Here is a 21,335-nt window from a genome sequence, read left to right as displayed (position 1 = left end):
TTTGGCTCTAAATTAAATTCCCCTATCTGGGAAAAGTGAACTCGGAAAAATATCCCATGTTTTGCTCATATTTCACGACATATTTACAAAAGGAGTAATAAACTGTGTTTGAACACTGTCTGCTGCCCATTTGCCACAAAGTTCTGATGTAACACCCTTAAAAAAACCAGAAAGGATAGAACTTCCCACTGTAGGGCCTGAGATGTAAAGTACAAGAAGTTTGATCTATATTAAAAGATTAGTTTTCTAAGATTCCTCTAGGGCTATATGAGCTCATAAGCATAGACTGGATCTTAAAAATTAAGGAGTTGTTTGTTTTGTTTTTTTCTAATTTAAAATGAACTCACTGAAGGAGCTAATTTTTTGATAACAAGGCAATTCAATTGTTTTTCTGGATCACAAGTTAATATGGACTTTTTAATGTTTATTTCATAAAATTACTGGAAGTAGAAGTGGTTTTTATTTTTACTGGAATCAAACTACGTCCATGAAGATACAGTACACACAGAAGTTGCATTATTGTTTCTAACAAAGTGACTTTTCCAAGACGATTTTTCCTAAGTATGTCTCTACAGCACCTACACAGCAACAATCATAACTGATGCTGAGAAATAAGACAACTCACTAAAGGCAGCTTAGTGCAGGTGAAACCATTAATATTAAAACACCACCGCACAAACTCAGTGGAAATCAACAAGACATGTACGGCCCTGCTAACTCATCTGTTGCTTCCCAGCTACAGGAAGATGAACAACTACTCAGGACGAACCTACTGCTTTTGCAATTCATTTTCACAATCTGAATGGCCATCTACAGGTACAAGTACACACCCCAAAACCAAAACCACTCTCACCTAGTTCCTTCCCTGTCCCCCTTCTCTCTCTGTATGAAAACCTATACAGATGGGCAATCTGGCAGGCAGAACGCAACAACCCGGTAAGTGGCCCCGTAGCACACAAACCGCAGCTGCCTTCACCCCTGACAAGAAGCACCTCCAACCAGCAACAAGTCAGCATATTCACAAAGCTTCTTGTGCTACCCCACCTGATGCCTCCACTAAAGTCAACGGCAAACACAGTGAGCGCTGACAACACAAACCCCCTAAAGAAAAGGCCACAGTGATTTTCCTCGTGAGCTCCTGCGTGATTAAAGATCCTACCTCCTCTGTCCACAGCAGGTGCACCCAACGTCAAGCCAGCAGCTCTGGCCCGGTGAGGAATGCCAGGTACTGTGTCGCCTTGTGCACCACCTTCGTCTCTGTCTCCCCGGAATGCGTATGCCACCAGTTGTTTACAAAGACTATATAGGGAAAAAGAAGAAACATATTTGGTAAAAACAACCACATACTTGCTTATACAGTTTAATAGAACAGTTAACAGCCACTTATCCACCCTACACGTATTCACAGCCATATGAATTCATATACTTGTATGCATTCACTGAGAGTAATACACACAGAACTTACTGCACGACTACTACCTACTTCAATGTTCACTACAGTCATGTTCACTCTAGAGGTGCATATCCACACCTACGAAGCTATTAGCTCCAGCTCGGCACAATATTTTCAGCCTAGCTGTTAAGCACACATAACCACCTCAGAGAAGGGATACGCACAGGTACAAAGCTATCCATAAGAGGGGTGAAACTGCTTAAGACTTTAACAAAAGGGATATGTTAGATCTCTGAAACAAAAGGATGGTAGTTCCTGCTCATTGTAGTGGAAGTCAGTAAGGACAATGGTGCTGGTCTGAGGAGAGGACTGACATGCATTTCAGTTTGCCACGTTCTACCTCTGGGTAACTGTAGGATACAGACATGTTTTAGAGTTTGTATTGGGCAGGTGCAAGCTTAGCGTCAAAACTTGACATCTACAGACAATTCGGGGCGGAAATTTTCTTCAACATCCAGATTAATACTAGACACAGGGAACGATACGTATCAGAAGACGCCACCGAGCACAGCTTCAGGACAGCTTTCAACACACCATTAAACCTTGCTGCTATTACCAAAAACATTCAAAAGCCACACTGACAACTGACAACCTATTCTAACAATAAAGTCAAAAATTTACCTAGAATATCCATGAGTAACAGCATAATCCTCAGCTGTCCATCCGTTAGTGTCTTTATGGAAAAGATCAGCACCATATCGAAAAAGAACTTTTATTAAATTAAGCTGTCCACCAGATGCTGCAGTCATAAGTGGGGTTCTGAAACACCAAAAATATGTTATGAAGTAGATCATTTGACACAGACACTGTAATTATTTTTATTCCTATTTGCTCTCAAAAACTACTTTCCTCATTACTGAATGAGCAAAAGAAAACGCAGTTTTCATTAAATATTAAGAGCAACCATAAAATGCAAGAGGGAGTCAAAACAACCAAACCTTCAATCTTCAGACAAAGCTTCCACATAGACAACACTCACATACAAACTATGCCACTATGCAGGAGATGTTTTTTCACATTGAGGCAGTGCTGCTGAGCTACCAGCATGTTTCCTGCCAGAAGGGCCACCACAGACAATGCCTTCTTGTAATCCTCAACGAGGAAAGCACCCACTGAGGTATGACAACAGCCAAGCGCAGATGGGCTTTCACAAGTCACACAGAAATAGCTGCTATGTGGCTCCCCGGGTTTTTTTTTCAGAGCTCACTCTCATGCCTCTGATTAATCCAACCTAAAGAATACTAAAGAGACCCATGCAGAGTTTTGACAAACCACTCACCTTTCACAGTGATCTCGAGCATGCACATCAGCTCCTCTCTGCAGAAGAAACTCTGCTATATCTTCATGATGTTCAGAGATAGCAAGAATAAGCGGAGTGTTTCCCTCCTGAAAGGGCAGATAAATTTAAAAATAAAAGTAAAAAAAAAAAAAACCACCCTACCAGAGAAATACTAATACAACTTTTTGAAAGAACTTCTTCAACAAATACAAAAATTTACCTTATTCCGAGCATCAATCTTGGCATTATGCTCAAGTAACAGCCCCACTACAGTTGTATTAGGAGATCGGACAGCAAGGTGAAGGGCAGTGTCGCCATCAGCATCTGCCAGGTGTGGGTTGGCACCGTGCTCCAGCAGAATAGCTACACATTCTTCTTGCTGGCACTGTACTGCCTGGGAACAACACGCAAAAAAGGAAGAACTGCCAGCACTCTGTTACAATTGCCGCAGCTTCCCAATGCTGGAAAATAAGAGCACCTTCAAAGCTGAGCTAACATATGCCTATTCCACACTGATTACCAGATGCATGCTTCTACGCAGAGCTGTGTAAAGAATCCTACCAGCCACCTCTCATTTAATGCACAGTTGACAAGCCCCACTTGAAAGAGCATAACATATTCCACATACCTTCATCAGCGGCGATCTGTTATCACTGTCAGTAAGATTTAGTTTACACTTGTTTTCTACGAGATATGTAACAACATTCACATGGCCATTCGCAGAAGCAAGATGCAGAGGTGTCCTAAAAATTAAACATATTAAATTAGCACAAACAGACAACTAGAGAAATAATTGCAGGCTCTGATAAATTGATATAACCACAAGTTTCACTTTGCACAAAGCAAGCTTAAGAAATGATTTCTCATTCTGTTACCAGTAACAGCAGTTGTGCACCAAACACCCGAGACTGGCCAGCAAAACCCCTCCGCAGCATCTGCTTGGTAAGGTGCCATTTCCTTCACTCTAGAACTTAATCTGCACAGATTCCTGTGCCCAGGTGGTGGTCACTGCCTCCAGCAGGACTACACCTGTGGCACAGCAAAAAAGCTTGGGAATCTGAGAACTATGGCAAGCAACCTTCTAAGTTCTATAATTAGTCATGTGCCAGAAGTATCAGAGATGTAGATGGGCTTTATATAAAGAGTATTAGCGTTTCCCTGCACTTCAAGAATTTCTGCTTTTTCTCTAGCTTGCTTACTACTGCAACAAAACCAAGTACTCACTTGCACCAAAGTGCCCCCCATAACATGCAGCAAACCAGACAGAACACTGTAATCCTGAGTACAGGAAAGTAATACCTGATCCTTCAGATATGTATAACTACAATAGTCATAATAAGCCTACTACAGAGGAAGTCCTCTCCAGGGAGGGAATACTGTGTTTCCATAATACATGACCAGCATAAGAAAATGAAACTCTTTTCTTCAAGTTAAAGCCTTGCCAGAGGGAAAAAAAAACAATCAACAACAAAAACCAAAACACTCCTTCAAACCACAGAACATTTAGGTCTGATGTCAATTAACCAGCCTACTTATACTGAAAGAAATTGCCCAGAAAGTCCTTGCATGTGTTTCCCCCTAAATCAGAGGCACAAATCAGCACAAGCTTCACTCTGTGCAAAAGCAAAGCACCTCCTGCTCTGCAGGACGCCTGTCCCAACAGAGCAGAAGACAAGCTAGAAAACAGCTGGGACCTTCCTCCCTTGAAGGTGATGCAGTAACAATCCCACAGTTCCTCAAGAACTGAGGGGAACACCAGCACTGGTTCTGAACCACATCACTGCAGGTAGGTCCTTCTCTGTATTTAGGAAAGCTCAACTAGCCTTGCAATTGTTTTGGTACCTTGCTGAGACAGGAGCACAACAGCTCCCTGGCTAAGTGGGAATGGAAAGGGAGAGGTACACAAATGCAGTGGCAGGTGATGCAGAAACACAGTAATCTGTAATGCAGATACTTGTTACAGGGCAGCTGACATCCTCCTCCACTGCAACAAAGATGAGGATGAGAGAAATACAGAAAACTTCAAAGCACTTGTAATGTCTTGCTACAGACAGGGAACAGACTGGAGCATTGACAGAGGAGTAGCTCAAGAGCAACTACCACCACTTTTGAGAAATTCCCATGTAAACATGCAGGATCCTTCATCTCTGAAGAAATGACTGGCTGAGATTATCTGAAAGCTAACCAGGACTGGTTATGAAGGAGTCCACAATCATCTGCAAGCTGCTACTACCAACCACTAGGAAGCATGACAGACGTGAAGTAGTCACTATCAGCTCTGCAAACAGAAAAGCCTTCAGAAAACTTGTGGACTTGTTGCTGTCCTCCTCAACCAAGCCTCTCAGTCTGTCAACAGGAGACGGCTCTGCTTGGAGCAAGGCCTGCTGTGCTCCACAGAAGATCCACTTCAGGGAACAGGCTGGCAGAGAACATCAGTGTTCAGGGTTGCCTGTCCCTGCAAGAGGCCTCCAGTAACACCGAAGTTCTTCCGCCACCCAGCCCTGGGGACACTGCCCAGATTCTGTTCCTGCTCCTGCTGCTGCTACGCTGATCACCTACAGAGTAGAAGAGAACTGCTGATGCTGAGCAGCCACGAAACAACCCCACTGGGAAACAGCAGGTTGGCAGTACGCACTTTGAATGGCCCTTGAGCCGACAACCCAGCAGCTACAAGCCAAGCAATGAAAGCGCTGGAGTTCAGTCTGACAGGCAGCTGACAGGGTAAATCTCCCTTAGCGATGAGCTCTGACCCAGGATCCATGACTAGCTGGCATTGTGCCTGCAGTGCTTCCAACTCTGTGCTGACTTTTGCCCGTCTCTGTCAGTGAGGCTGAAGGTTTGGCTAGACCACCTCTGAAAGCTGCCTGCTCCTAACTGATGCTGCATCAAGCACACTTTCGGGAGGTCTTATGGGCTACAGGACCCACTTCATGGAAGGAACCTGTTGGTGTGATCCTTGCCATGTTCCTGGTGCAGGATTTTGCTTTTGGAAATCCTGAGCAGCAAACCCGAGATATTCATACAACCAATGCACACATTTTTGCCATTACTTTGCATTATTTCCTATTCTTCACCTCTGTTTCCAATGATACCAAGTCTTCCAACACGAAGCCCTGAAACGCAACTGCATCCGGTGGTCACTCACAACACACATCACACCCACAAGCACTAAGAGGGCACAGGTGGCCTTGCAACCCCCATGGCTGGTACAGAGGGCAGTGGCTGCAGCAAGCAGGCAGGCTCTGTCCACCGAATTGCTCTCAGCCGCGCTTTTCAGCACTGGGCATTATCATGGCAAAACCACCACAGTGCTCATCATAGTGTGCTGCCTTTTCTTTCTTCCCTCCGTCTCCCCCCCCACCCCCGGCTTGTTTTTTTACAGTTTGTGACTGTATTTGTCCTGTTATAACACTGCTAATTGCCTGGCACACAGAAGGAAACCCTTCAGAGGAAAAAAAGCTTTCTAGACTATATGAACTTGAAACGCAAAAACTAGTGAAATTTCATACCAGGGTCTGCTAAGAGCTGGTGACTGACTGCTGACTGAATCAGTAAGCAGTAAGAAGAAAAAGAGAAAAACGTTCCGAACTATTTCCATAAATGCCATCGGGCACCTTGACTCTGGCAGCTGAATTATGCACAAAAGTGCACTCAAGCCACCTTAAATGGCATCCCCCACCTCCAGCTGCATAAACAAACACTGGCTGGCAACACTCAGGCACACAGTCCACATGCTGATTAACTGCACTCTTCATTGCCTTCCTACAAATCTAGACAGTTTCAGGTGTTTTCAGGGCAATAAGCTAGCTGGCTGGCAAAAGTCCAGTCTTCAGAAAAGACAGCCCAGGATGCTGAAGTACTCTGATTAAACCAGCGTCTCCTCTGAATGTCATGGATGTTTTGACTCAGTCTTTTCAGAAAAGGCATTAACAGCTCGACACATCCAAGACCCAAAACCTTCAGCTGATTCCCTTAGGCTTACAGCGGACCATGAGGAGCTATGCTGCAGCCCAGGGCTTCTCCCTAAGATACAACTGCCAAGTACTTGCTGTGCTTGACTCAAAAGCACACATCCTAAGACCTGCCAGAAGCAGCAGCTTCCTCTGCATGGCACTGCCCAGATTTTCCAATCCAAGGCACTAATTAGCTGTACCAAGGCCACAGAGCAAACAGCAAAGTAACTGCCACCTAAAATCAGACTGATGTTGCTTTTGGCTGCAACATCACAGTCACAAAAGGCACATCAGGCAACCGTCCACACAGCACCAATACACAGCACATTTACCCTTTCCTAAACGCAGTGCTTACCCCTCTTTTCCTCCCAGCTGATGCAGTGCAGCTTGCTCAGCTCAACTACTAACCCCACACGCTGAGGCCTCCGAGGTGCATGCACTCTGCCTTCCAAGCCTGCCTGGAGAATGGCCCTGAGGCTCCTTCTGCAACCCGCTCTGGCCAGGCTGCTGCCGGCCCCCTGCCGCTCCTGCGCCCCCAGGCAAGGCAACACCCCCGGGAACGAGGGCACGGAGGGGGCCGGGGCAAGACCGGGACAAGACGGGGGATGCTCGGCCGACTCCAAGGGCTCCTGGCAGCACAGGCCTGGCTCCCCGCCCAGGCTGAGGCTCCCCGCAGCGATGCTGCCGTTGGCTCCCAGCGCCCTTGAGCTGCCGGTGGCTGCAGCTGCACCTGCGGGTGCCAGCGCTGCCCGCAACCCCCCCACACCCCGCCCCAGCACGGCCCGGCGCTGCTGCCCCCCCGCCGCTTACCGCTCCGCCGTGTCCCGCTCGTCGATGCCGCATTTCTTCAGTCTCTGCCGCACCTGACCCAGGTCGCCACGGGCGGCCGCACGGTGCAGCTTGCCCAGGTCCTTCAGCCGGAGCTCGTAGGCACCGGTGGGGAAGGGCTTGGCGGCGCTGCCGGACGCTGCCGGCCGCCCCTTCTTCCTCCCGAACCCGAAAAATCTCTTCATTCCGCGGCACGGTCCCGCCTCAGGGAAGAGACGGCGGGAGGCACGCGGCGGGCTGCGGCAGGCCCCGGGCAGGGCCGGGGGATCGGGGGTCCCGGGGCTGGGCATCGGGGGATCGGGGGGCCCCCGGGGCAGGGACGGGGGATCGGGGCCCCGGGCAGCGGCCCGGTACGGCTGTCTACGGAGCGAACCACCGGAGGGCGGGAAGCCGAGCGCACAGGCTGCTCCTCAGCGCGGCAGCGGCGGACATCGCCTCCCTCAGCGCGGGCTCTGCTGGCGGGGGCGGGGTCTGCTCCGGCGCGTGTCCAGCGCGAGTGACGTCACTTCCTGCCCCGCGGTGCCCGGCGGTGCCCGGCCGCGGCGCTGCCGAGCGGGGCCGGGGGCAGCGAGAGGCCCGGCGGGTGGCGGCGGCGCTGCGCCCCCCGCAGAGCACTCGGGCCGCTGTCGGGAAGCCCGGGGGGGTGCCGGCGTACCGGGCAGCAGCAGCTCCCCGCTGGCCCCGGCGGGGCCCGCGCTGCGAGCACGCTGGGGGGCTCGGTCTAGTTGGTTTTAAAAGAAAATGGCTCAAACTGGGAAAGCGCTTGTCGTTCAGGGCAAGGGCATCTCGTCAGGGAGTTATGGCCAAAACAGCTCTGCGAGCAATTCGCCTCCTAGTTTGTTGAGCAGTCCTGCTTGTGTGCCATCCTTAGCCCTGGGCAAATGGATGCCAAAGGAACGAACAGCAAGGGTTAATATAGCGGGAGGGGGGCTGGGGGGGGCTGTAGGCATCATCTAGTTACCTGCCTTGCCAGGACAGGGTCAGAAAGTTACTTTCCAGTAAACGTGGCCGAGCTGGCACTGCCACAAAAGAACACAAACGCGCACTGAGGGTATGGAAACGTGGTCCAGAAATCAGAAGACAGGTTGTGCCTTTGGTATAGATAAGTTGGGAACCGTCCTCCGTGTTGTACTGCTGCGGTGATGGCACGAAGTAGTTCAGCGTGGTGAAACCTTCCTATAAGTACCATATGGTTTTGGGGTGATGTCACAGGCCAGTATACCCTAGATGGTTTGACTCATGGAACACCTTGCCAGCACACTACTTCCTATTAGAAACTGCCTCTTGCCAATGACTTTGTGAAACATGGGAGAGATGGGAAAGAACACCTCAATCAGAGAGAGGGACACACTTCACTGTGATTAGCGCTGAAAATATTGATTACAACAGGACAGGAATCTGGTACCACTTTTTAGGGAGGAGATTCAGCCCCTTGAAACACCTTCTTTTTCTTCATCGCTAATAATGGTACAGCTCCTAGAACCTTCATTTTCCTTTCCCGAATGAGCCTTCACAGCTTTATCAAGCCTGTTCGCTCTGGCAGTGTTCTCGCCGACCAAAGTGGCTGATGTACAGTCACTTTCCTTAGTTGATGCTCAGTGTATCAGCAGCATTCCGTTATTGCAGATGTGATCTCTAGAAGGAAGAACTATAATAATTATAATAATAATAATAATATTTTTTTTAAAAAGACTGAAAAAAGACTTTTGCTGAAAACACATCCAAGTAAATTCAGGTTGCAAAACCTGAATTCTATGAGTTTTGGGAAATGGCTATGAGCAGCAGCCATTTCAAGAGTACCTCTGTAATCAGTCTGACCATTTAATGGGGGAATGGAGAGCAAAATGCATTTTTTAATTGAGTGTATTTGTTTTCTTCCAGACATTAGAAGAAAGGCAGGATTTTATTTACAAGGTGGCAATACAGAGTAAACACAATCCATCTCCGCTCTTTCCAGGAGGAAGTATTTCTTCTCCAGTGTTTTTTCAAGTGCATGCATGCTCAGCCACAAAAACTTGGGTTTTTTACAGGTCACTCCCCAGCCAAGACCAGGAGACTCTACAGTTCCTGTGCAATATTAAATGTTTCAGAATGGTATTACCCTCCCCCCCGTGATTACCCAGTTTTAGTTGGCAGGGACTTGGTAGCTGGCTGGGCTGAAATTCAGTTTCAGGCTTTGAAGATAAGAGGGTGCTGATGGGTCCTGTGGATATAGTATTATGGGCAAAACGGGCACTATTTGTTTATTATTAGCCAGAAAGGATGCAAAACTAAAAACTAGAATCTATCACCCAGAGCAACCTCAAAAGCACTTCTGGGAACTCTGCTTCTGGGTCTCCAAGACCAGGAAAGACGGACTGAGTCAGCTACTAGTAAGCAATTAGTTACTGCATTCATTTTTTCTGCATCACCTCACACTGCATTGTGCCCTGGGAAGCAAAGACACCATTCCGAAAAGCAAACCCCCACCTGCCTCCTGCTCAACTCGTGCCTGAGACAGGCTTCAGGGGGTGACCTTGGGCAAGGCCAACTGCACAGAGTTTTTCCGAGTGATGGCTGCGTTACTCCCCTCTCTTCCGAGAGGGAGTAACTGGGAACTCTTCCCAACAGAGCCACTCCAGAACTTACACAAAGATACCCATCTAGCTTTTATTTGCTTCCTCCATGACCCCCAAACGATAAGGTACTCACAGCCTGAATGGCAGGGATAACAGAAAACAATGAGTATGTAAGAACCTGACCAGAAGGTGCATGTGGTTCTCCTGGGTATTGGCTCGGTGCCCAGAGAATTTTCTGGGCTCACCTGTTCCAGCAGTTCAGCCTTTTCCTTGTCAAGATGAGCAGCGTGCTCTTCAAGGTGGGATCTTGACTTCAAGTGCTCCTCCCACGTGCTGTGCAAGTCCTTGGATGTCAGAGCCAGCATGTTCTGCTTCTGCATCTGTGAAAGCAACAGTGGCAGAAGAAAAAGCAAGGTGGCCGGAAAAGACAAGAGCGCAGGAGAATGCAGTAACTCACACAGAAACAGGCCTAAGCTCTCCTCCACCCGTCCAAGACCTATGGCCAAGGTTGATGTGGAGTGTAAAACACACCTTAGGAACCATAACCAAGAACAGCAGCTGGAGCTGGTGGGAAGAAGGAATACTCTAGTAGTGACAGGATGAAGTTACAACTTTGGGGAACAAGATGACGTGTCCACGCACACACAAAATCACCCTACAGCTTTCCTGCCAAGCTCCTCTGGTTCCCTCTATACTTCAGTTTTCGTAAGAACACTGCAAAAGGTGGTGCAAAAGTACAACATTTGCTCCTACTTTCAGCAGCTACAGTCAGATTTCTTCATATAGTTACAGACATTAAGGACATTAGTTTTCAACTTTTTTTCCAACTCCTTTTGCAAGTGCAGCTTGTCTCTCTCCAGGTCACTGTGGTAGCGTGTAGTAACTTCAAGTGAAGCTTCTGGCATAGATTGCTTTTTAGGTGCATCAGCAAGCTCCTGCTGCAGTTGTCCAACCATGCCCTAAAGAAACAGTTAAATTAGCATGAAGAAAGTTCTAAGAACATGAAATACGCCTTTAACTTATTTTATTATACAATTAGGCCTGTATTTAGATTGAACCCAAAGGTATGAAATTTTGCCTGCCACCAGCAGGCATCTGCGCAGATGATGAACCTCTCGTCATCTTTCTCAGCTGAGCACCTTCAACTATCAGCAGCTGTTCATGAGGATTTCTGTTTCCTAACACATAAAAAAGGCTCAGGTATTGTTCTTCCTTGAACAATACACAAGCACACACTCCAATCAGGTATTTTTTTCTAACAAAACCCAAAGAAATCTGTTGTGATCTAAGAGCCATAGTATGACTGCAAATATTACTCTGGTGACTGAAGGCAGGACTTCGTATTAGATTGTTCTTTGTTCTGTTTCTTCACTATACAAATACAATTAAATGAATACAAATATCTGAAAGCTCTTTTGAGATACACTTTAAGAGTATGTTGAATCACATCCTCTTGTAGTCTTCTTACTGAGCTCGTTTTAGAATAACAACTGTCTTTATACTGATAGATTAGGTTTACAAAATTCTGGATAGCTCATATATATATATACACACACACACACACACACGATCTTCAAAAGGAACCTGTTATTTTGGTAGTAAGAATACAAAGCAAGTCACAGATTAAAATGATTGACAGTACTGCTGGAGCGTGGCTACATATCATAAAAGAGAAGGGAAAGCTTAAGGTCACTGTCTGACATGAACTTTGAGGAGCAGGCAGGCCCCTCAGAATCCTCAAAACACAGACAGAAATCAACAGCTGGACATTACTAATACTCTTCAATCTAGATAGCAACTAAAAGAGAAACTGTAGAAGAATGGCTGCAGAAGCGTGGCCTTAGAATCTCTGAAGATCTGCACAATCCAGGCCTGGTATTAGAATAGGCCTGTAATCAGAACTGTGCTGAAGTTGCTGTGCTGAAGTTAACAAGAAAGGTAGCCTTGAGCTATTCTTGAATCCTGAGACCAAGTAATTATGTTGTGCCAACAGGCCGTGGCTGTAACAAGCTACAGCTGCTGGGAAAGCAGGTGCAGGGCCAAGAAAGAGAGGGAGCGGTATGGGAAAATAGGGAGTAACAAACTACAAGGCTGAAGCACAGCAACACAATTAGCTACATGGATAGAATGCTTATTTTAGTCATGATAATTAGGGGTGTGAGAACCGCGCGCATTTAGAGACTACTAACCAATTATATTTCTGCTTTACGAATGTGCATGTGTATCGGTTCTATATAAGTAGTGTTAGAAACTAATAAAGTTGAGCAAGATGCATAACTCATATTGAGCGTCTTCTTGACTCCGGCGAACCCTTCTTCCAATAAGAAACTATTTTTTCCCCTCTGTAGAAGCTTCATATAAATCCAACCCCAACCACTTCACTTGTCTGCATCTTCATTTCTCAGCCCTCGTGTATTGGACGGTTCCTGCTTTTATACCATTCTCATTCATGTCATCAGTGCAATACTTATATAAAACCCATCAAATACAAAACCTATTCTATAGGGCATATGTCTTAGGGTTAAGACTTAAGGTTAAATCTTAAGGTTTAAGTCTTAGGGTTAAGTTTTAGGGTGAAGCCCTAGGGTTAAGTTTTAAAGTTAAGACAGGGTTAAGTCTTAGGGTTATGTCTTAAGGTTAAAGTCTTAAGATTAAATCTCAGGGTTAAGTCTTAGGGTGAAGTCTCAAGTATAAGGCTCAATGTTAAGCCTCAGGGATATGTCTTAAGGTTTAGTCTTAAGGTTCAGTCTTAGAGTTAAGTCTTAGGGTTAAGACTCAAGGTTATGTCTTAGGGTTAAGTCTTAAGGTTAAGTTTTAAGGTTAAGTCTTAAGGTTAAGTCTTAGGGTTCAGGCTTAGGTTTAAATTTTAAGGTGAAGTGCGGCAAATGAAGAGACAGGACGCAGCTTGATGCAAGCAAGTTGTCGGTTTATTAGTGATTTTCTCACACTTGTATACATGTCTACCTTCTACATATTACACACTGATTGGTTAAATCTTAATCGTAAAAAACACGGATTGGTTGATATTTAAGGCACACCGTTAAAACAATAGGAACTTATTAGTTTACCTTGACATAGCAACAGTTTCTATTCCAAAGTTAGGAGTTTTCTTTCCAGGCGGCTTTCTTGATTAACAAAGTTACATATCGGCGCCATCCGTTCCCTTATCTGGCTACTTGTTTCTCTGTCCGCCTGGCTGCCTCCTCAGCTGTAACGGCTCAGGGGTCTGCAGTTGGCTTGTTCCTTGGTTCCCAGGGCTTGTGCCCTACAGGTTCTAACAAGTCTCTATTCATCAGGCTATCAGTACTTGGACTCCTGTCCTTGAGGCCTTGTCCTACAGTGAAGACTTAGGGTTAAGTTTTAGGGTTAAGTCCTAGGGTTAAAGTTTTAAGATTAAATCTCAGGGTTAAGTCTAAAGTTAAAGTCTTAAGTTTAAGACTTAGGGTTAAAGTCTTACAGCTTAATCTCAGGTTTAAGTCTCAAGGTTAATCTCAGGGTTAAGACTTAAGGTTGAATTTGAGTCAGGATTAGGTCTTAAAGGTTAAGTCTGTAGTTTAAGTCTTAGGGTTAAGTCTTGGGGATAATTCTTAGGGTTAAGTCTCAGGGTTAAGTTTCAAGGCTAAGTTTCAATGTTAAGTCTCAGGGTTATGTCTTAGGGTTAAGTCTTAAGGTTAAGTCCTAAGGTGAAGTCGTATGGTTAAATCTTAGGGTTAAGTCTTAGGGTTAAGTTTTAGGGTTAAGACTTAAGATTAAGTCTTAGAGTTATGTCTTAGGGTTAAGTCTTAAGGATAAGACTTATAGTTACGTCTTTAAGTTTACGTCTTAGGTTTATTAGGGTTTTGTCTTAAGGTTAAGTATTATTATTAAGTCTTAGGGTTAAAGTCTTAAGATTTAATCTCAGGGTTAGGTCTTATGGTTAAGTCATAAGTTTAAGTCTTAATTTTAAGTCTTGGGGATAAGTCTTAAGGTTAAGTCTCAAGGTTAATCTCAGGGTTAATTTATAGGGTTAAAATCTTTAAGGTTAAGTCTTAGGGTTCAGTCTTAGGGTTAAGTCTCAGGGTTATGTCTTAGGGTTAAGTCTTATGTTTAAGTCTTAGGGTTAAGTCTTAAATTTAAGACCTAGTGTTAATTCTTAGGGTTAAAATCTTTAAGATTAAGTCTCAGGGTTAAGTCTTAGGGGTAAGTTTTAAGGTGAAGTCTTAACATTAAGTATCAGGGTTGTGTCTTTGGGTTCAGTCTTAAGGTTAACTTTTAGGGTTAAGTCTTCGGGTGAAGTCTAAAATTTAAGTCCTGGGGTTAAGTCTTACAAGGTTAAATCTCAGGGTTAAGTCTTAAGGTTAAGTCTTAAATTTTAGTGTTAAAGTTTTAAGGTTAAGTTTCAGGGTTAAGTCCTAGGGTTACTTCTTAAGGGTTAACTCTTAATGTTGAGTCTTAAGGTTGAGTCTAAGGGTTGATTATTAAGGATAAATCTTTAGGTTAAGTCTTAAGGTTAAGTCTTAATGTTAAGACTTAGGGTTAGGTCTCAGGGTTAAGTTTTAAGGTTAAGTCTTAATGTGAAGTCTTAAATTTAAGACCTAGGGTCAATTCTTAGTGTTAAAATCTTTAAGTCTCAGGGTTAAGTCTTAAGTTTAAGTCTCAGGGGTAAGTCTTAAGGTTAAGTCTTAAGTTAAGATAGGATTAAGTCTTAGGGTTAAGCCTTAGGGTAAAGACTTAAGATAAAGTTTTAAGTTTAAGTGTAAGGCTTAAGTCTTAGAGTTCAGTCTTAGGGTTAAGTTTTAAGGTTAAGAATTAAGGTTAATCTTAAGAGTTAACTCTTACGGTTAAGTCTTAAGGTTATGTCTTAATGTTAAGTCTTAGGGTTAAGTCTCAGGTTCAGTTTTTAAGGTTGAGTCACAAGGTTAAGTCTTAAGCTCAAGTCTTAATTATAAGAGTTAGCGTTAAGTCTTAAGGTTAAGTCTAAGGGTTAAGTCTCTAAGATTAAGTATTAGGTTTAAGTCTAAGGGTTAAGTCTTAAGATTAAGTCTTAAATTTAAGTCTTAGGGTTAAATCTTAAGGTTAAGTTGTACGATATGTCTTAAGGTTAAGTCTTAGTGTTAACTCTTTAGAGTTAAGTCTTGGGGATAAGTCTTAGGGTTAAGTCTTAACATTTAAGTTCTAAGGTTAACTCTTAGGGTTAAATCTGTAAGGTCAACACTAAAGGTTAACTCTTAGGGTTAAGTTTAGGGTTAAGCCTTAAGGTTACATCTTCAAGTTAAATATTAAGGTTAAGTCTTAGGGTTATTTCTTAAGTTTAAGTCTGAGGGTTATATCTGAGCGTTAATTATTAAGTTGAAGTCTTAGAGTTCATTCTCAGGGTTAAGTCTTAAAGTTACTTCTTAAGGTTGAGTCTTAGCGTTATGTTTTAAGGTTAAGTCCGAATGTTACATCTTAAAGTTAAGTCTTAGGGTTAAATCTCAGTGTTAAGTCTCAAGGTTAGGTCTCAGGGTATAAGTCGTAAGCTTGTGTCTTAATGTTCAGTCTTATTGTTAAGTCTTAAAAGTTATATTTTAGGGTTCAGTCTTGGGGTTAAATTTTAAGGTTAAGTCTTTAGGTTAAGTCTTAAGGTGAAGTCTTATGGCTTGAGTCTTAGGGTTAAGTCTAAAGTTTAATTCATAAGTTTAAGTCTTAGACTTAAGTCTTGGGGCTAAGTCTTAGGGTTAAGTCTTAAATCTTAGGTTTAAGTCTCAGTGTTGAGTCTTAGGGATAAGTCTTTGAATTACGTCTTCAAGTTTTGTCTTAAGGTTTAACCTGAAGTTTAAGTCATAGGGTTAAGTCTTAGGGTTAAGTATTGAGTGTAAATCTTAAGGTTACGTTTTAAGGTTAAGTCTTAATGGTACATCTTAAAGTTAAGTCTTAGCATTAAGACTTAGGGTTAAATCCCAGGGTTAAATTTCAAGGTAAAGTCTCAAGGTTAAGTCTCAGGGTTACGTGGTCAAGTTGTGTCTTAGGGTTAAGTTTTGAAGTTAAACTTTAGGTTAAGTCTCAGGTTTAAGTCTCAGGATTATGTCTTAGGGTTAAGTCTTAATGTGAAGTCTTAAGTTTAAATCTTAAGCTTAAGTCTTAGGGTTAAGTTTTAAGGTTAAGTGTCAGGGTTAATTCCTAAAGGTTAAGTCTTAAGTTTACATCTCATAGATTGAGTCTTAGGGTTAAGTCTTCATTTTAAGTCTTAGGGTTAAGCCTTAGAGTTATGTCTTGGGGATAAGTCTTAGGGCTAAGTCTCAGGATTAAGTATCAAGGTTAAAGCTCAAGGATAAGTCTCAGGGCTACGTTTTAGGGTTAAGTCTTAAGGTTAAATCTTGGGTTTAAGTCTCAGTTTTCAGTTTTAGGGATAAGTCTTATGGTTAAGTTTCACGGTTGAGTCTCAAGGATAAGGCTTAAGGTTAAAACTTAACCTTAAGACTTAGGGTTTAGACTTAGGATTAAGTCTTATGGCTAAATCTCAGAGTTAAGTCTGAGAGTTAAGTCTTAGGGTTAAGTCTTAAAATTAAGTCTTAAGTATAAATGTTAAACTTAAGTCTTAATGTTAAGTCTTAGGGTGTAAGTCTTATCATTAACTTTTAAATTTAAGTCTTAAGGTTAAGTCTTAATGTTAATATTAGGGTTAATATTAGGGTTAACTCTCAGGGTTAAATCTCAAGTTTGAGCCTTACGTTTAAGTCTTAGGGTTATGTCTTAAGGTTGAGTCTTAGCGTTAAGTCTTAAGGTTAAGTCTTAGAGTTAGGTTTTAGGGTTAAGTCATAGGGTTAAGTCGTAGCGTGAAGACTTACGGTTATGTCTTAAAATTCAGACTTAGGGTTAGGTCATACCTACCATAGGGTTAGGTAATGACTAGTAATTCAAAAACAGCCATGCAATTGTCCATGTTCCAGAAACACGTCTGTTCTGGATGTTGCAAAGGCCCCAGCAATGTCCATAACTTACAGCCAATTAAATTCTTCTGTAAAAATTGTGTTAGGTTCCAATGAACAATTAACGGGACGTATGAAAAATGGTAAACAGCTTCTGAAGTGCTGCTTCTTTGTGTCTTACGGATGAGTAATACTGCAGCATTACACTGAGGCCAATAAGGTGCTCCCCTTCCATCTTCCCAAGCTGGGAACTACTCTCTACAGGATAGTATCAAAGTATACGCACATTTTAAAGTTAGGAGAAACACTCTGAGTTATTAACAACTAATGTTTTGCTCATATTACAGCAGTTATCCAGCTAGAGAGCACAGTGTAAGGTTTAAAACCACTATTTCACAAGAAAGTACATCTAAGCATACCTTAATAAGCTGGGCCAGAGAAAGAGGTGCGGAAGAGTCGCCAATCTATTCAGAAAAATTAAACACATATTCAAGTTCTACATACACGCCTACTGCTGTATGAAAGCCCGCACTATATCCTCTGAGTGCCACTTAAAGAGCCACCTCCAAGCCAGTGGAATTTGGATTTGTTCAGAACAAAGTACAAACCTTAAAGGGCTGAAGTATGCCTGCGTTGTTAATGAGAAGAAACTAAAGTAACCAACCCCTCTTGAGATCAATCTATCGCTCAGGATACCTCAGAGGGGGACCCTTGTCAAATGCTCACAACTGCTTAAAAGACGGAGGGTCAAGGAAGCTGTCCATTTTCAGCTCAAAAGGATCTAAAAAAAATATTTCCGTTTATTTGAGAAGGAAGTGTCACTACAGGCAACATTGTCAGTGCAGTTTATAAATTAATCAGTCAATAGCTCAACATTTTCTAAATGCACACAGGTATGGTTCATGAACGCAGTATAGTTTTTGCGCTGTCTTTCATTTACTTTCATTAGACCCCAAGTTCATGAATTTCTAGATGAAGTTATCCTAAGAGCTTACAAAGTGATCACATCCCGTGACCTAGAGCTCGTGTAATGCATCACACCATTCGAGTGAAGAAAAAGCAGTTATACTTACAGATGAAAACCAAACACCACCGCAAAGTAATGTTTGTACTAAGAGGGCTATTTTGAAATGCATTGTTGCACGTAGCATTCCCCCCAAGGACCAAATGGAGATCTAGGCCATTACCGGTCAAGTATCTCCTCAAGTTACTTATTCATGTCTTAGCAGCAGAACGACAAGTGTTTTCTGAACTGAAGAAAAATGCTGCCCCTTTTCCAAATGTAAATTCAAAGAGGTGGTGTACTGAAGAGTGGCACCAAGTTCAGTGGTGCAAGCCTTGAACCTGCAAGCTCTAAAAATGAGCCTGCATTATCTTTACAACACACAGTCATACAAGAAATATTCTAGCCTAGTCAGTACGAAATGCAATGCCTTACTAGGCACAAATACCATTATTCACATTAGAACCGCGCAAATGTTGGCATTGCTCAGTTTTCACTATGCTGAATCAAATACACTGGATTTACGGCATACACTGTCTTTCACTGGAAAATATGTTTTTATATATATATTACAAATATTGTATATAAAACATTTATATTTTATATATATAAAAGAATTAGTACAAGGCTACATTTCTTAGACTTAGGTGCAGCATGTAGAAAAAAGCTTCAGCTTGTGTCTTTACATACCTCTTTTGATGTTCTACTCGCTGGCTCAGTTTGACTTCTAGAAGAAGAAAAAAAGATGATCAGAACTTAAAATAAAGCACTCGTAACCAACATAAAGCCGTGAAAACAGTTTATAAAACCTGAACACCAAAACACTGTGTTCTGATAGTCTTATGAATACGGAAATTTATTTCTATACATAAAGTGTGCTCTCCTGGTACATTCAGTGCAACTGAACCTTCTTTGTCCCCAATTACTCTAAGATACAGAATACCGCAGTGCAAGAAGAAGTCCTCACATATTTTCTTTCTGCTCTCTAAGTCTCAAAACTATGAAGACTGTGCTACAGTTTTCGGTTCTTAAATAGTCAGCCATCCAAATATGAAGGCACCTTCAGGCAATCTGTATAGCCCCACTATCACAAACAGGTACCAGACAGAGCACTTTGGTTTCTACACTCCTCTGACAAAACAAGAACAGTTGTCTGTAGAAAAGTGTTTCTTTGTGGAAGCCCAAGCACTGTGTTCAGGTACCTACCATCCTCTAGCCTAAAGTGACTACCAATAGCAGTAGAAACATCACCTGAAAGCAGTTCCAAGGATTTTCTGTGGTCGAGGAGGCCTGTGTTAAAAAAATAAGAAAAAAAGCCTGGATTACCAGAATTTGCTTTAGGATCATCTTGAACATGCTACAATATTTTAGGAAACACTTATGACACACAAGCCCTTGCCGAGATTCCACATACTCATTGGTCTGTACCTGCATGCTACTCATGAATCAAACATGCAACCGTCCATCAGTTAACAAACAACTCATACATCATCCAAAGCGTCCCACGAGCAGAGGCAACCCAAAGGCTGCTGTGCCGGTCCTGCACAAATAGAAAGGCTCATTCTTCCTGCCACTGCTACACCACCACCAGGCTCGCAAGTACAGCCACGTACCTCCTGAACATGAGGAAGTGCTTTAGATTACCACACCATGGTTTCTCCATCCATTTGCCTTGAGGAAGATACTACAAGGTGACTAACGCATTTCTGAAGGCCTCTCCACCGTGACACCATGCGTTCATCATTCCCAAACACTAACGACTCTACCAGTTGTTTCCACAAGGTTTCCAGCTGAAGGAATAGAAAGCTAACCTGCCCGATCCATTGGCAACTTTAGGAGAGCAGCGGCATTCATCCCTTACCCCCACGTGCAGGTATTTCTTGGATCTTTGATGCTAGTGGCACCTAGTCTCTCATTTTAGGGCAGCATTCCAACACCAGGAGAGGGTGCCACCCAACCAGAAATGGAGGCTATATTGACAAGACAGCACTAAGCATCCCCATCTAAATTAACCCCCCAAACCAGGCCATGTTTAGAAGCACAGTGCTGTGGCATCCAGAAAGTCTTGGTAGCGCCTGAAAGCACTGCAACACCTACTGCAGTAATATGCCCAAAGCTTACAGGGGAGCCACATAAATTCAGGGGGTTTTGCTTGCAGATGCTTCATGGGTACTAGGATGCTGCTGTACTGTTTGTTTGAGACACGCTGTAACGCGCCAGTACACTCTATTTATTGAGAACTTACATTAGAAAGACATGGCAAAACCACAAGTCAATAATATCTACTAACGGTGGAGGAGAGGTCTGTCTTGAAGAAGCCTTGAAAACATGAGCATTCAAACCATGCTGATGCAGCTGATACAGAACTGGACTGTACGAATACATCGATGACAGCGATAATGCTGTAGTCAGGCTTACATTTGAGTATCTGCAATTGTAATCAGATTCTCTGTCCTCCATAAATCTGAGGAATACAGCAGTAATACCTGGAGCACAGAGAGCAGCTTAGGGTGAAATCAAACTTAGAAAGGTAACTACTAACATTTGGGAAAGTGCTCAACTGCTTTCTGAGCTTCAGGTTTGGAAAAGATCAACTGTTCCTTCACCGTCCTGGCACAAAAGGCAATACGCTTTAGGATGTTGTTCTTTTTCTCTTGCCCGACATAGACATTGTCTTTAGGAATCTAATAGGAAGCACTTAAGAATGAAACTTCTTGTTTGCACGGTTTGCCAGCTGGCCACTCTCAGTCTTTCCTCTGGAGACAGTATGCAGCCCACACACACACACCCCTTTGGGGTGTAAGAATACCCTGCCCCCCTCCCCCAAACAAAGGAAGCAGTCAAACACGGAGACTCGGACTGCTGGCAGATGGGAACAAATCACCAGTTCACACTGCAATGTGTCTCTCCGTTTACTCTAAAAGCAATACAAGCAAAAGCATACAATAAGGGATCTCTCTGCATAGAGGAAACAGGATGGAGAACTTGACTCTCAGAAAAACCAAGCCCAAGAACAAACCCAATTCAAACATCTGAACAGTTACCACTGTTGGAGCTTGAATGCCACGTCCCAGCGGGCTGAAAAATCCAAGTCTGCTTTGGGACAGATACATTCAAATCTGCCCTGCCACAACAAAAGTTAACAGCAGCTTTAACAAGAAAGATACACCCTGAATGCCTCCGTAAACTAACAGCCACAAAGAAGGTGAACACACTGAAACCCCTCCCAAAGAACACAAAGCGTTATGGCTACTTACCCAAGGTCTGTCTTGCCGGTAGCTTTAACTCCTCTAACAGGGACTCCCCTAACAGTTACCGATGAGTTCCCCGGAATCAGGGCATTATCATCTGTGTATTCTGGAAACAACATCAAT

The 21,335-nt window shown here is 43.4% G+C and overlaps 1 protein-coding gene across 2 annotated transcripts; it reads right to left on the bottom strand.

Annotated features, from left to right (window-relative positions):
* Positions 1–709: 709 nt before the first annotated feature.
* Positions 710–10,308, bottom strand: LOC308057974 (ankyrin repeat domain-containing protein 7-like). 2 transcript variants are annotated; one of them, XR_013925571.1, is made up of 3 exons: positions 7,496–10,308; positions 2,075–3,475; positions 710–1,299 (listed from the first exon to the last, which is right to left on the bottom strand). XR_013925571.1 is itself a non-coding variant. In XM_080411981.1 (2 exons), exons 1-2 carry the CDS (start codon positions 7,801–7,803, stop codon positions 3,304–3,306), a joined length of 480 nt encoding a protein of 159 aa, XP_080268107.1. In that variant the 5' UTR covers positions 7,804–10,308; the 3' UTR covers positions 1,306–3,303. The 2 variants fall into 2 exon arrangements, 1 of the variants encoding a protein (XP_080268107.1); XM_080411981.1 differs by lacking the exon at positions 710–1,299 and having other exon boundaries at positions 1,306–3,475.
* Between the last annotated feature and the right edge of the window lie 11,027 nt (positions 10,309–21,335).

The sequence above is a fragment of the Falco punctatus genome (genome assembly GCF_963210335.1).
Source record: "Falco punctatus genome assembly, contig: scaffold_57, whole genome shotgun sequence".
NCBI lineage: Eukaryota > Metazoa > Chordata > Aves > Falconiformes > Falconidae > Falco > Falco punctatus.
The sequence above is the reverse complement of the archived record's forward strand: the minus strand, read 5'-3'. Positions and strand labels throughout refer to the sequence as shown.